This window comes from Mus caroli, chromosome 10, assembly GCF_900094665.2.
Source record: "Mus caroli chromosome 10, CAROLI_EIJ_v1.1, whole genome shotgun sequence".
Classification (NCBI taxonomy): domain Eukaryota; kingdom Metazoa; phylum Chordata; class Mammalia; order Rodentia; family Muridae; genus Mus; species Mus caroli.
This window is the reverse complement of record NC_034579.1, coordinates 75,069,491-75,084,215: the sequence shown is the minus strand read 5'-3', so window position 1 is coordinate 75,084,215 and position 14,725 is coordinate 75,069,491. Positions and strand designations below refer to the sequence as shown.

The window sequence follows — 14,725 nt, the reverse complement described above, 5'->3', positions numbered from 1 at the left end:
GTGGAGTCTGGAGGGCATGAGCTCTGGCCTATGCCTCCAGGAGGGTCTTGGCTGGCTGCCTCCACCACCTGCACTGATTTTATGGTGAGGAAGCTGGCGGTGAGGGGGATGATTGTGTCTGGCCTTGTGGGCTGTTCACAACAGCCAGTAAACACAGGAGGAAAAGGGGCAGGGGGAATTAAGATAACTCTTGTGTCATGGATGGCGGCCATGCTTCAAATGCCAGCACTCAGAAGTCAGAGGCAAGAGGATTTCTGTGTTCAAGGTCAATCTGGTCTACAAAGTCAGAACAGCCAGGGCTACACTGAGAAACTGTCTAGAAAACTCAGAAACAGACAGCCTTGGGGTGGATAATAGGGCTCATAAGGATGATCGCAGGGCAAGCATCAATCAGGACCATAGTTTGAATCTCAGTGAATCGAGCTGGAGACAGGGCCTGCCTGAATGCAGCTGCAGCCTTGCCAGACGTGACGGGTGGGTCCTCAGCTTAAGTCTGCAGGAGCAGTCAGTGCTCCTAACCACTGAACCATCTCTCAGCCCCCGGCTGTCCTGTGTGCCTGTCTGTGCACAGGAGGGGCACCTGACCCTCTAGACAGAGTTAGGTACAGGCTGGTGTGAGTCTCCACGTGGGTACTGAGAATCTGGGGCCTCTGTGGAAGCAGCTGGTGCTGTAGCCCCTGGGCCATCTTCTGAGCCTGCCTGCCCTCGCCTCGCTCCAGTGCTGACATTAGAGGGGTCACAACCCTGACAACTGTCCCCGTGGTGCTGGGGACTCAAACTCAAGCCTGAAGGCCCCTGCAGGCAGCAAATGAGGTGTCTGCCAGTCCCAAAGTTCCTGGAGACATGAGCCACACAGCCTACAATAGCCTGGGGCCGCCCATCCCGCTGAGTATCGAGACCTCCTCCCATACCGCATGGGCGGGTCCACTGTGTCTGAAGGCATGGCTGTTGGTCTGTGGACATTGAGGCATATGGATTAGATGATTGGGACCTAGTGTTACTCAGATCAAGACTGACCCCACCGGCTTCCTTCCGCTGTGGCTACTAGTTCTTCAGTTGTGTGCGCGTGCTCACTGTCTGATATTTGGGCAAATCAGAGGAGGCCAGCCCTGCTACACAAGGAAGGCCCTATCTTTTTTTGTTATGTAGAAGAAATAATAGAAGCTAGAGGTTGCAATACTCTACAGAGCCAGCAGATGGCAGCCCCTCACCAAGTCTTGCTCCCACCCATTCCCTAGAGAGGTCCAGAAAGGAGCTGGTAGCTGAGAACAGACACAGTGACCCTGAATGACACATTGCGCAGGTGACCCTGGCACCAGTCCTTAGCACCCTCCAACAGCTAGACTGTCACATGTCACACCATGATGCCAGTGAGGAAGTAGCTGGCCAAGCCTGGGGCAGAACAGTACAGAGGGAGGACCAGGCAGGGTGCCCCTGTGTGGAGTTTAATGTCCAACATCAGGTTGGAGAGGGGCTAGTGCAAGGAGACCACTGGGCAGCCTGAGGCCAGGGGACCTGGAGCCAGGGTGGGACAAGGATGGAAACTTCCCCAAGCTCATCTATACGCCCAAGGGTTGCTGAGCTGCCCAGCAGGCTGGGCTAAGGCACAGGGCGGCGAGCTGGGGACCGGTCAGCACGCAGGCGCCTCGCTGCCCTCCACCTGCAGACCCTTGCTCAGGAGGAAGGCGTCCTGCTTGGGGTCGCGGCCCAGGAACTGCTTCAGCATGGCGCTGGCGTCCTCAGAGCCCCCTGGCCTCAGGATGCTGGTCCTGTAGTCCATGCCAACCTGGGAAAAGGGAGACAGTGGGCAGCTGGAGTTTCACTGACCTGGGGTCAAAAGCCTCACGCAGCCCACGCCATTCTCCCCGCAGCTGGCTGAGGCCAGGGCCCCTGCATCATAGCTTACCTTGGGGCTAAGCACACCCTCTTGCTTGAAGCGTGTGTGGAACATGTCCATCGAATACACTTCGCTCCATAAGTAGCCATAGTACTGAGCGTCATAGCCACCAGCCAGGTGGCCGAAAGTGGCTGGCATGTTGGTACCTGGGCAGACACAAGGCACAGTGAGGGGCCCATGGAGACAGGTCCTGGATACTTTGAAGGTGCACGGCCTCCATGGGTAAGGCCTGAATCTTCTGCAGCCCCCCGGCCCCCCAGGGTGAGGAATTCTCAGCTCTCTGGAAGCTGGGATGGTGGTGGCCCTGCAGGGTGAATGTTACCTGGTGTGGCTGGCACCCCGAGGATCTCTTGGCAGAGCCGGGCATATTCCTCAGCCGGGTCTGCGTCTGTCTGTGTGTGCAGGACCTGATCCACCTTGGCAAGCACAATCTGCCGCAGGTTGAAGAGACCTTGGGGGCAGGTCAGAGATCAGCCTCAGGCTGGGAAAGCACTGCAAAGGTTCTCACCTGGCTGAGCAGAGTGGCTGCAGCGGCACGGCCTCACCTGCATTGGCCTGGCGAGACTTGATGAGCTTCTCCAGGAGGTCCTGAGGGGCCTCGCTGCCCGTGCGGTAGTGCTGAGACATGCGCATCAGGGGCTCCTTCTCCCACACCCAGTTCTCCAGCATCTGGGATGGCGCCTCCACAAAGTCCCGCTCGACGTGGGTCCCACTGAACATGGCAAACTCCGCCTAGACCAGGCACGGCAGATGTCAGCTCCCTGGCTTCTGTACAGTGGATGCCAGCAGCTGCTGAGGCCAGAGGCTGTGCCACCTCCCTGGCTCCTTGTCTCCAGTCTCACACTCAATAAGGCTCTGCTCCGGCCTCCCTCCTGGACAAACTGTCCCCAAAGTCATCCTGGCATGCAAGTGTGGGTGAGATGGCAGTGTAACAGACAGATGGCAGGTCACTGTCAGACACAGCACAGGAGGGAAGAGGCAGGTAAGGTCAGTGGGTCAATGCTGACAAGCCTGATGCTGGTGGGGTTTGCACACGTAAGGCACATACACATGCCCTCACACCAAGTTAGCAAATATAATAAAAACAATTTCTGCAGGGCAGAAGGCCCAGGGCTGGGCAGGAGTGACCTTGTGGGCCCAGCTCACCTGCGAGCACAGCTGGTGCATGACGTGCCCGAATTCATGGAAGTAGGTCTCCACTTCATCATGCTGCAGCAGGGACGGCGTGTCAGGCGTGGGCTTCGTGAAATTGGCCACCATGGCCGCGACAGCCAGCTGCCGGCTGCCATCCTGCCGTAGGCAGCCAGGCTGCAGGCCAAAGCAGGCTGCATGGCCATACTTCCCTTCCCTGGGGATCAAGATGAGGTCAGGGCAGAGACAAGAGGTACTGGAGCATCCAGAGCCAGTGTTCAGTGCCTGGCAGTGGATCCTGGGGCTGCAGGCCCGCCCCACAGCAGGAGCCCCAGGCTGCCCCAGACTTCCCACTCCTCTGCCCCATGCCTGTGTGTCCTGGCAGGTCCCCATTCTCACCTGGGGTACAGGTCGAGGTAGAACTTGCCGATTTCCTCTCCAGAGGCGGCGTCCCGCACAGAGTAGAGCCGCACGTCCTCGTGCCAGGCGGCGGCACCTTCCTCCAGCGTGAAGGTCAGCCCCAGCAGTTCTTGGTAGATGGCCAGCAGCCCACGCGTGACCACCTGCATGGGGAAGTACTCCTTCAGCAGGTTCTGGTCTACGCGATAGCGCGTCTCCTCCACCTGGTTCATGTAGTAGCGCATGTCCCATGCGTGGATGCGCCCGTCGAACGGCAGTCCCCGCTTGGCGCACTCTGCCTCCTTCAGCTCCAGGATGACCGCGCGCTCCTGCTCACCCAGGGGCTTCAGCTTCTGTGCCAGCTCATCTGCAGAGGCACCACCATCACCCTCTGCCACTCCTGCCTGCTGCCCAGCAAAGAGGACAATACCCACCCACATGCAACATGAGACCTAGTTACATCACCATCCAGAACCCCAAGAGAGAGAGCCAGGGGAGACCCCTCACTGTCAGGGCAAGAGCGTGTGGAAGGAAGCAGCTGGACTTGGGCTGCAGGCTCTACCCCAGACACGGTCATGACAATGGCCTTCCCGGCTGAGTGGGTGGGGCAAAGATGGGAGCCCATGGCCAGAGTAGAGTGGCTACCTAGGAAGGTGGCTACTGTTTCACTGGTCTTGGCCATGTTCATCTCCAGGACGTAGTCCGCGTGCGTGTGGAACCCCAACAGGCTGGACTTCTGTGCTCGCAGGGACACTAGCTCCTTCAGAATGGCACAGTTCTCCTGCAGAGACACAGGCATGGCGGCTCTAGCTTGCACTACCCTAACCAGAGCTGCAGGTGCAGAGGTGAGCGTTGGCTGTCCTGGGGATGGTTGTAGGCTGCAGCAACTTGATCACACACAGAGTGGCACAGCAGACAAGTGGAGACAAGTGTGCCATCGAGATGACACAGCAGACAAGTGGAGACAAACCCAGGCTCCATTTGAGCACCGTAAGAGCAAGCAATGGAAGCCTGGGCTGGGGAAGAGGTGGCCAGAAGACAGATGAGGACTGGCCAGGACAGCGTCCCCAGCACCACACAGGAACTCATGCACCCAGGTGGGCAGGAGACCTCACAGAGGTAGCGCCAGCCACAAATGGGGAGCTTGGGAGGCCAGGGGAGACTATAGGGTGAGGAGTCTTGACCAGTTAACTGACAGTAGTTATTCCTCCCGTACCTCTGGGAGGTAGAGCCCATGGCCCTGGATCCGAGACCACAGCTCAGTCAGCCTGTTAAGTCCCAGTCTATTCTGTTCGGGGCAGGGTCAGGAAAGTGGGGGACCCAGGCTCCAGGTACTCTAAAGCCAAAGGAAGTAAAAACAGGACTGCGGGGCTGGTGAGATGGCTCAGTGGGTAAGAGCACCCGACTGCTCTTCTGAAGGTCCAGAGTTCAAATCCCAGCAACCACATGGTGGCTCACAACCATCCGTAACGAAATCTGACTCCCTCTTCTGGTGTGTCTGAAGACAGCTACAGTGTACTTACATATAATAAATAAATAAAATAAATTTATAAAAAAACAAAAAAACAAAACAAAACAAAAAACCAGGACCGCATTCCCTGCTCTGCCCTGCTGCAGCTCGGGTCACTTACCTGCAATCCCTTGGCTGACACAAAGCCAGAGCATGGTACCACCAGGGAATGAGCCATAGTGCCTCTCCTGCTCAAGAACTAAGTGGGCACTGCCTGTGCCAAGGCCAACAGGGGTCCCTGTGACAGCCTGAGCACAGGGCCACAGCGGGCAGCTGCAGCAGGACAGTCTACAACTGCAGCAGGATGTCGCAGGGGAGGACAGCACGCGTTGGGGACAGCGAGCAGTGTCTGCAGCCCCACCTCCTTGCAGCGACAGTTGAAGGCCTCCTCCAACAGGCGTCGTGTCTCGGGCACATGGCACTTCTTCAACAGTGGGAAATAGTGCGGGTACTTGAGGGTGACCTTCAGCTTGCCGTCCTCTGTCTTCTCCAGAGAGTTCAGAAAGTCCTCAGGGAGCCCGCCTGTGGATGCAGCAGATGCTGCTCAGCCCAGAGCCTTGAAGTCAGGCCAGCAGCTCTGAGCTTGGAACCTGAAGGGGACCTCCCAGGGTTGTAGGTGACCTTGGCAGGATGTCCCCAGTCAGCCAGTGAGGATGAGTGCTGAGCAGGGGATGGGGCATGGCAGTGCACTCCCACGCCAAGAGATGCTGGGGCCTCAGACCAGAGAGTGAAGGGCGAAGGCCCAAACAGCACACAGCCGTACTGATGCTCCAAGGTCCTGACTCCGGGCTAAGACTCACCACCCCTACTCCTGGAAAACCCACGGTGTGGCAGACACTTGCTCACAGAAAATGGCAAGGACAACATGGCTGCCCCAGCTCAGGGATCTGGGTCAGCAGAGCCCAGCTCTGTCTGCAGTGTCCTTGGGAGCTGTGTGAACATCCTCCCGTGTACACTCACCCAGCTCCTCTCTCGTGAACGGCAGGAAGGTGGTGTCCTCGTTGAGGTTCTTGTTGAAGTCGATGCACAGCAGGCTCAGCCTCTTCTTGATGGTCTTGATCTTCTGCAGAGACACAGCAGTGTGGAGGGCGCCAGGCTCCGCTGCACCCCAGGCGCCTCCGGACTTGTGCCCTCTCTCCCAGGCCTCCCACTTGGGGAGGACCCTCAGCCTGAGCTCTGCGCTCTGCTGACGGGGATGGGGCTCTCTGGTCTGCTAAGGACAGGTCTAAGGTTTGACTACAAACAGCCCACTGATGCGATTTCAAACAGACAGGGAGCTAGATTGGGGGTGACCCTCTGCTGTGCTGAGGAAGAGCAGGAGAACTGGCCATGGGCCACAGGCAGGGCTGCAGGGGTGACAGGCAGGCCCTTGCTGTCAGCACATGGACAGTACAGCTTCAGGAACTGCAGAACCAACTGCCCAGAAGACAACATTGAAACAGCTGCTGGGGACCACAGGTGGCCTCTAGGGGCCCCTGAGGTCTCTGTGGGTAGGGGCTTAGGCAGGCTGAGAATCACAGGGAGGATCTAGCTTCCCTTAGCCTCTGTACTAAGTAAAGGTCGTGGGCTCTGATCTGGCCTCTGGGGTGTGAGATCCACACAGGCATATGCCTTCTGAGGCAATACGCCCAGCAGAGCACCCACAGTCGCTGCACTTCTTGTGTTTATGCGGCACACAGGCCACCTGTCCCCAGCCATCTCTGTGCATGTTGTACCAGGGCCTTCAAGCCGGCCCAGGGAAGGCAGGTATGGGGACCCACATTCGCAGCCCAGCAGAGCTGACTCAGCCAAGCACTTGGGTAGGAATCGAGAGCAGCTGGGATGCTCTGGTTCCACGGCTCCGCCGACCTGCTTCCCTAGGCTCAGGCCCCAGGGAGGGGACACAGATGTTGTCAGCAGACTATGACTGTAGCGCCATTTGGGACAGGGCGCACTCACCTCTTGTGTGTCCTGAGGTAAGTGGAGCCCGTTTCTCCGGCCTAGCTTGATGAGCCGCTCCAAGTAGCGAGCTGCTTCAGGCTTCAGGGAATCTTGCGGGGTTTTCTCCTGGAAGGAGGCACCAAAAGCTCCTTTCAAAGCCCAGTGGGGAGGAAGCCTGTCCCCTTCCGTGACTCTCACAGGAGGGGCAGTGCATACACGGTGGCTCAAAACCACCCAGTTACAGGACAGGTGAACACACCCATGCATTGACAGAGAAACATACAGGGAATGAAGAAACACCTTTAAAAACATTAACTCACTTTGACCTTATGTGCATTGGTGTTTGCCTGCATGTATGTCTGTGTGAGGGTGTTGGATCTCCTGGAACTGGAGTTACAGGCGATTATGAGCTGCCGGGTGGGTGGGTGCTGGGAATTTACTCGGGTTCTTTGGAAGAGCAGCCAGTGCTCTAACCACTGAGCCATCTCTCCAGGCCCCAAAGACAAACATCTTAAAACAAACAAAACCCCACAATCTGATCAAGAGATAGGCAGGCTTCAAGAGTAAAAGAGATTGAAGCCAAGCCCACAGGCCAGAGTTCAGTCCCTAGGGCCACAAACCACAGAAGGAGAGAAACACTTCCAGGGGCCCCTCCCCAGTAAAGAAGCCAATGTTCAACACAGCCAGGCATGGAACCACCCAGAAATGCCAGCTCCCAGACCAAGAGGGCCCATCCTGTTCCTAGGCAGTGCAGGCTCCAGCAACACCTCTGCCCAGTGACACAGAGGATGCTCAGTGCTGATGGCAAGCCCCTCAAATGTGGACACAGGGCCCCTCAGATGTGGACACGGGGGGCCCCCAGGGCACAGAGACACCGACCTGTGACTGGAGGGCCAGTGATACTTGGAAACCTGAGCCAGCAGGTTTTCTTTTTGTCATGGTGGGATGTAAGCAGGCAGCCTAGCTGAGCCAGGCCCTGGCTCTGTGGGGAGGCCCTGGGCAGAGCTTTGCTACTGAGGACACCAGCCTGCTTTATTTATTGCAACAGGTTCTCAAATAGCCCAGGCTAGCTTCCAACTCAGTGCTGGGCTGAGAGGCAGACACCATGACATCCTGTTTTCTCCCAAGTGGCCCTGGTTGGCCTCCAACTCTTGATCCGGTTGCCTCAGCCTGCCAAGTGTTACAATGACACTCGGCTCTGCATCAATCTTATGTCGGTGTGACAAGGTATTTCCACTACAACAAAGCCCTTGACCTCCCTGAGGCCCCAGCGTGCTGCTGTGACTGCACAGTGCACAAAGCACCTGCTCTCTTCTTGCTCCCAGGGCTTCGGGCTACATCCCCACATGCACAGCCTGTGTGGACAGTGGCATCGAGGCTGGCAGCAGGAAGATCCCACTGTCCACCCCACAACCCTCCAGCCCTCCCTCCGCCACACACACCCACACACACCCACCTGCAGCCACACGACCCTCTGGTACACGTCCTGTCTCATGCTCATCTCTACATCAAACTCCGAGAGCTTCTTGTCAGCCTCTGTGCTGGCTGTGCGGATGTCCTTGCACGGGGACACGTGCTGGGGGAAGTCGAGAATGTTCCTCTGCACTGAGGGTGAGACACAGGGACAAGGTGAGAGGCGCAGACCCCTGGCTGATGCCAAGACACCGCTGCGCACCGCCAGCTTTCAGCCCAGAGAGGAGCATTTGGTGACGACACAGTGGAGGCTTAGGACTGCAAAGCATACACTGGGACAACAGCTGACCTGTCACACTTGGGCAGGCAGGGAAGCTGAGGCAGGAGGAGTATGCTGAATTTGGGGCCACACAAGTTTGAAGATTACTACACTTGCCCTGCGATCCAGTCCCCTCCCCAGGCATGGAGCCAAAAGCACAGGTCACCATCAAATCTTGCGCATGAGCCACAGCAGGATTCACAACAGTCAGAAGTGGGGAATTAGTTCCCACCCACAATCTGGAGTACTATACAGCCATGAATAGAAGCAGAGCTCTGACTCAGCGCCCAGGTGCAAAGGGTACAGTGCATGGAACTGCATGAAATAACCCAGAGGCAAGAAGTAGACGTGTGGGTGTGTGGGAAGGGAAGTGTGAAGGCTAAAGGACGGAGGCTCATTCTGTATGGGTAAAACCAGCATAGCCAGTGCAGGCAAGGACCTGGTCCTTTCAGCACAGAGTGCACGACAGCCCAAGGCAGGAGCACAAAGGACACGGGCCTCCACACAGTACATGTGGGCTGACTGAGGAGCTGAAGGGGGCAGCCCACACTGCTTTCTTCTTCTTCTTCTTCTTTGCTTTCTTCTTCTTCTTCTTCTTCTTCTTCTTCTTCTTCTTCCTCTTCCTCTTACTCCTCCTCCTCCTCCTCCTCCTCCTCCTCCTTTTTCTGTTTTAGAACAAGGTCTTTCTATACCCTAGGTGAGGCCTGAACCTATGGCAATCCTCCTGCCTCAGCTTGCAGAGTGCTGGAGTCACAGCATACTGAGGTTCATCTTGGTTTTCTTTCTGATCTTTCCAGGCCCCACAGGGAGGGGAGGAAGAGCTGCAGGAGATGCCTGCAGGGATATCAAAGGAGGCAAGGCTAGACCAAAGGGCTCCCACCTGAGACCAGAGGAAGAGAACACTACTTGTTGCATGAGGGGAAACTGAGGCTGGGGACTGGAGACTTTAACCCTCCTGGCTGAAGCTTGAGCAGATGGAGAGGAAGTCAGCTGTACCTCAGGGGTATGTAGGGGCTCCCCTGCAGCCCGAGGAGGCTCAGGAGGCTGATGGCAGGACCATGTGGCCCACAGCTGGGAAGAGGTCTCAGTAGCCTGCTCATGCCTCTCCTGGTCCACCTGGGACATAGCAGCCCTCAGACTGGGCAGCCTGGCGCCTGGCTCTGCTGTGTGTGCTGGGTCTGAGGGTGAAGCTGAAGTGCTGGCAACACCCAGGATTGTGTTAGAGAAACACGATCACACAGGGGTGACACAGGATATGAAAAGGGAGATGTGAGCAGCCCAAGGTGGCCCTGAGGCTGAGACAGGAAAAGCTACCATAGATACCAGATCTCCCGGTGTCAGGAATGCTGTCTCGGTGACAGGAAGAAAGCAGACCTTTGGGACACTGAGGCAGGAGGATGACCAGGACTCAGAACTGTCTCACAGGCACAGAGAGGGTGTCTCAAAACAAAACAAAGGCTGGTGAGCTGCCACAATGGGTAAAGGTGTCTGTCACCAGGCCCAACAACCATGTGGTCTCTGCTCTCTGCACTGACGTGAAACAATGCACCACGCAGGAGTCTGAGCATGGAAAACTGCACACTTGAGGCCAGCCTGACAACACCTTAAGACCTGTCTCAGAAGAGAAAACAAAGGAACCAGGGAGGCGGGTCAGCAGAGACCACTGGCTGCACCCAAGAGGACTAGGGCTCTCTCTGCTCACTAGCACCTCTAACTCCAGCTCTAGGGGGCCCATCGCTCCCTTCTGGCCACCGTGAGAACTGCACACACATGGATGCAGGCAACAGAGATCCACCTTTCTCTGACTCACAGTGCTGGAATTAAGATACGTGCCACAAAGCCTGGCCTAAAAATTAGCAAACCCTTAAAGGAAGGAAAATAAACTTAGACAAGGCCTGTTTGGCAGCTCGTGTAGGAGCTGACACCTGGTAAACAGAAGCCACAGATGCCACCGAGGGTTAGGTCACCTGAGCCGGCTCCTCTGGTGCAGGGAGGAGCCATGTTGAGTGGATGGCTGTCACTGCCTGCGCTCACCTGTGTAGGTGACCTCCACGTCAGCCAACGCCTTCAGTGTGCTCTCATACGACACATCCTCGAAGTCCTGAGCACCCACTCGGTCGTACACACACTTGGTCTGCTCGATGAGCTGCGTGGTTAGAGCCCTGATCTGCTGTGCGCTCAGATCCCAGCGAAGATGATTCACGGTGGAGGCTGGGGACGCTGCGTCTACCACGTCCCCAGCACAGGCTGTGGGAATAACAGGTGACAGTGGGTCTCAGCAGGTCCAGAGCAAGTGGCCCAGGAGAGCCTGTCCACCAGCCTCCTCCCAGAACCTGCTGAAGTAGCGATGTAATGAGCAGGGTCTGTGTGTATGCAGGGCCAGCACAGAGCCATGTCCCAGCCCTTCATCGTATGTGTGTGTGTGTGTGTGCGTGCGCGCGCACACGTGTTTCCTTAGACGTGGACCATGATCTCAGAGTTTATCCTGTGACTATGTCCTCACCCCCTTACTGGGGGATTTTGGGTGGGGCTTCACCCTGACCAGGCTCCTAGCCTCTCTCCAGAAAATCTTTGATGGTCTGTTACTGCTAAGGGACCCTGATGCTTTGGCAAAGGCCCTTCTAGAAGTGTAAGCACAGGTTCCAGCCAGCTTCACCCTTACAAGGTGTCTTAACTTCTCATAAAAAGGAGAATCCAGAACCACTCACTGGGAGAGGCCAGCCCAAGGGCTCCATCAATCTGCCTTCCTACTTCCAAGCCATTCAGCAGTATGTCATGTATCTAGGTGTGGCCATCTAAATCTCTAGTGCTGCCAAGCTATAATTAAAGCCATTTCTGCCCATATCCGGCCTCACTGACAAAGGCAGGTGTGGAAGCCGGACCGGCAAGCGACATTCTGGGATAACCAGGATGGAAGCAGCTCACGGACAGGTGCAGTGGCACTAGCAGCTGCTGGCACTGATCCCACAGCCCCAGCAACACTTGTTTGACACTGGCATGCAAGGCAGCCAGGCAGGGCCATCTCGATCCTCGTCCCATGCATGTCAATGTATAATTGACAGTCATGTAGAATGAGGGTGAGACAGCTCATTCCCACAGAGAGCAGACTTTCACAGTGCTCTCAAGCCTTTAGCAGACAGCAACGCAGGCCCTGAAGATGGGCTGGCAAGGAAAGGAAAAGGGGCTGCCACCAGGACATGGACTGAATAGGGGTAATGGGAGCTTGTTTTCAGTGCTCAGGAGGGCAGAGCAAGAGGATTTCACATTTGTGATCTAAATGGAGAACACAGGGCAAGCACGTTCAAGCCAAAGGAAAAAAAAAAATTCGGACTGGAGCTGTGGCTCAGTGGGCAGCACACGTGCCTAGTGTGCATGGTGCTCTCTCTCATTCCATCCCCACAGCATACAAATCAGGCGTGGTGGGCAGCACCATCCTAGCACTTAGGAAACTGAGCGGGGAGGAGGAGAAAGAGTTCAGGGTCACCCACAGCCACATATTAAGTATGAGGCCAGCCTGGGGTACATGGGATACTGTCTCAAATGAAAAGCCATGGGTGATGATGGTGGTGCACACCTTTAATCCCAGTACTGAGAGGCAGAGGCAGGAGAATCTCTGTGAGTTCAAGGCCAGCCTGGTCTGCAGAGTGAGCTCCAGGACAGCCAGGGCTACACAGAGAAAAGCAAAAATAAGGAGAATGGGCAGCCACTGAGGAAGATATCCCCCTCCCCACACACAGACACGTGCCCATGCAGAAACGAAGGGCTTTACAAGTAGGGGCAGAGTCAGCCATGAGAACACAGAGAGTGCAAAGATCTGGAGAACTAGGATTTCAGCATCTTTCTGCAAACATCTGGATTACTGCCTCCATTTCAGGGCACCTCAAGTAATTCCTGAGGTGCAAGTAATTCCAATTATTCCTGTTCCCATGATCCTGATCATGACTGGGGGGATTATCTGCAGGCAGGAGAAAATGTATGGGTGTGAGCTCCAGACGCCACACCCCCCAAAGCCGCTCTCAGATACAGGAAGGTCACACACAGGGCCCTTTGGGCTGTTTCCCTAGTCCTCTGTTCATGGGTTAAGATAGGATCTTGCCAGATTGTCCAGGCCACCCTTGCAATTTTTGGAGATGGGATCCTCCTAGTCTCGGTCTCCCACACTTGGGAAGATAGGCTGGCACTGGCTCTGTTTCCTTCTCTGGATTAAGCAAGTCCAGGGGACCCAAGATGACTAAGCAGCTGGAGGTGATTGCTGCCAACGCAGACGATCTAGGTTCAATCCCCACAACTGACTAGGTGGAAGGAGAGAACTGATTCCAACAAGCTGTCCTCTGACCTCCACAAGCACACTAAATAATGTTAAAAAAAAAAAAAATCTCAACGAGTCTCCATCTTCTTGGGTCGCAATCATGTCTACAACTGACGGGAATCCCTGCCCGGTGGCTCCACCATATGGAATGCCCCACACACATACACAGCAGGCCTGGCAAGAGAAAGATGGGTCTCCCAACCAGCCCTGCCAAAGTCGGGTGACCAGAGCCTAAACCCGTTTTGCTGACTTAAGAGGCTGGAGAGGGAGCTCTGTGATCAAGCGTGCTTGCTGCGTTTCCAGAGCACCCGCGTTTGGTTCCCAGCACCCCTGAAAGGCAGCTCTCAACCACCTGTAACTGACTCCAGGGGCAGAGGATCAGCCACATTTTTCTAGCCATCGTGAATACTTAACACACATGTGCAGGTACTCACACACAGACGTACACACAATAGTTAAAAATAACAAATCCTAAAAATACAAAAGAACCTAGTTGGAAGTATTACTAGGTCCTCTCTAGATGCTAGATAGCACACTGTCCTGGCACCGAGGTTCCCAGGCCACCGTCTCCAGGCAGCCTTCCAGGAACTAGAGCCTTTTACACCATGTGTGGGTTTTGCTCATCGCCCCGTTGGCAGTCCATCTCACCCTAGTTAGAATAGCAGGGAGCATGAGAAAAGTATTCTTTTTAAATTCAGTTTATCAAGAGGTTGAAGTCATGGGAAAGTTAGTTCATTCATTTTGCAGACGAAGGGGTCAGGGTCGGGAATCCCAAAGGTTCCATCAGTTCGAGGGAGGGGAGAAAGGGAGGGCCTGGGCGAGGGGCGGCCGGTACCTGCGGGGGGCTTCATGGCGGTCGGCTGCGCGCGGGGCGGCGACGGCCCTCCTCTGGTCCTCACGCCTGTGCGGTCCGGATCTCCTCGGAGCTCGCCTCACCTGAGCCAGTTCCTCCGCTGTCGCTCTCAGACTGAGGCGCCCGCCGCCCGCGAGCTCCGAGCACGCTAGGAAGGCGCGTGCGCGCGAAGGCAGCTGGTCAACGCGAGTGTGCATGCGCAGGACCAACCAGTCTGGCGCCAGTGCATCGCGGTTCCGCCCACATCTCCGGTGCTTGCCTTGTCGGTGGTGCGATTTTGCGCATGCGACGAACACAGTGGAGCCCGCAATTGGCTGTCATAGCTGAGTGAGGCGGAGCCTTACGAACCCTCGGAGCGCCAGGATGCTGTTACCATGGAAACCTAACACCCTCTCTGCCTTGCCTTTTCTGCGAGGATTTCACTCTATGTAGGCTGTGTGCGTTTGTGCTTGGTCTGTTGGTTCAATTAATTTCTTTCTGTTCTTCAGCCAGTTCCTCATGCCTCCACCTTCTGAGTTCTGAGATGACCAGAGTGCTCCAGCATGCCTGGCTTCCCTCTCTCTCTCTCCCTCCCTCCAACCTTCTCTTCCTTCTTTCCTTCCTTTTTTTGACACAAAGTTTTATGTAGCCCAGGCTGGTCTGAATTTGCTGTACAGTGCTGACAGGCCTCAAATTCGTAGCAATCCTCCTGCCCCAGCTTCCTGGTTTCTGGGAATGCAAGTGAGAACCGCCACGGGTTTTTGCTTGTCTGTTTTGTTTTTGTAAGCTGAGTGTGCTGACATACACCTGCAATTTCATTTCAAGTTAAACAAAACTGGCCCAACCTGCAACCTGCAGGAGTAGCCTGGACTATATACCTTGTCTGGAAAAACATGAGAGATGGCTCTGTGGTCAAGTGTAGTTGATAATCGGTGTACTGCAAAAGCCTTCAAAGCCAGGGCTGGCCCCTCCTTCCTGCCCCAGCCTGTGGCCAC

At 55.8% G+C, this 14,725-nt stretch overlaps 1 protein-coding gene across 1 annotated transcript; it reads right to left on the bottom strand.

Moving 5' to 3' along the window:
* Positions 1-1,429: 1,429 nt before the first annotated feature.
* Thop1 (thimet oligopeptidase 1) lies at positions 1,430-14,071 on the bottom strand. The gene is made up of 13 exons (XM_021175061.2): positions 13,734-14,071; positions 10,624-10,836; positions 8,314-8,462; positions 6,876-6,983; positions 5,898-6,000; positions 5,299-5,459; positions 4,073-4,208; positions 3,428-3,794; positions 3,044-3,245; positions 2,443-2,629; positions 2,220-2,348; positions 1,907-2,043; positions 1,430-1,786 (listed from the first exon to the last, which is right to left on the bottom strand). Exons 1-13 carry the CDS (start codon positions 13,747-13,749, stop codon positions 1,631-1,633), a joined length of 2,064 nt encoding a protein of 687 aa, XP_021030720.1. The 5' UTR covers positions 13,750-14,071; the 3' UTR covers positions 1,430-1,630.
* Positions 14,072-14,725: the final 654 nt, after the last annotated feature.

Excerpts from the sequence above, each read along its gene's own strand:
- Thop1 (XM_021175061.2), bottom strand. Across the intron at positions 8,463-10,623 it reads CGTGGAGGTCACCTACACAG|TGCAGAGGAACATTCTCGAC; the intron begins GTGAGCGCAGGC and ends TCTCACCCTCAG. Across the intron at positions 6,984-8,313 it reads AGAGGGTCGTGTGGCTGCAG|GAGAAAACCCCGCAAGATTC; the intron begins GTGGGTGTGTGT and ends GCCTCCTTCCAG.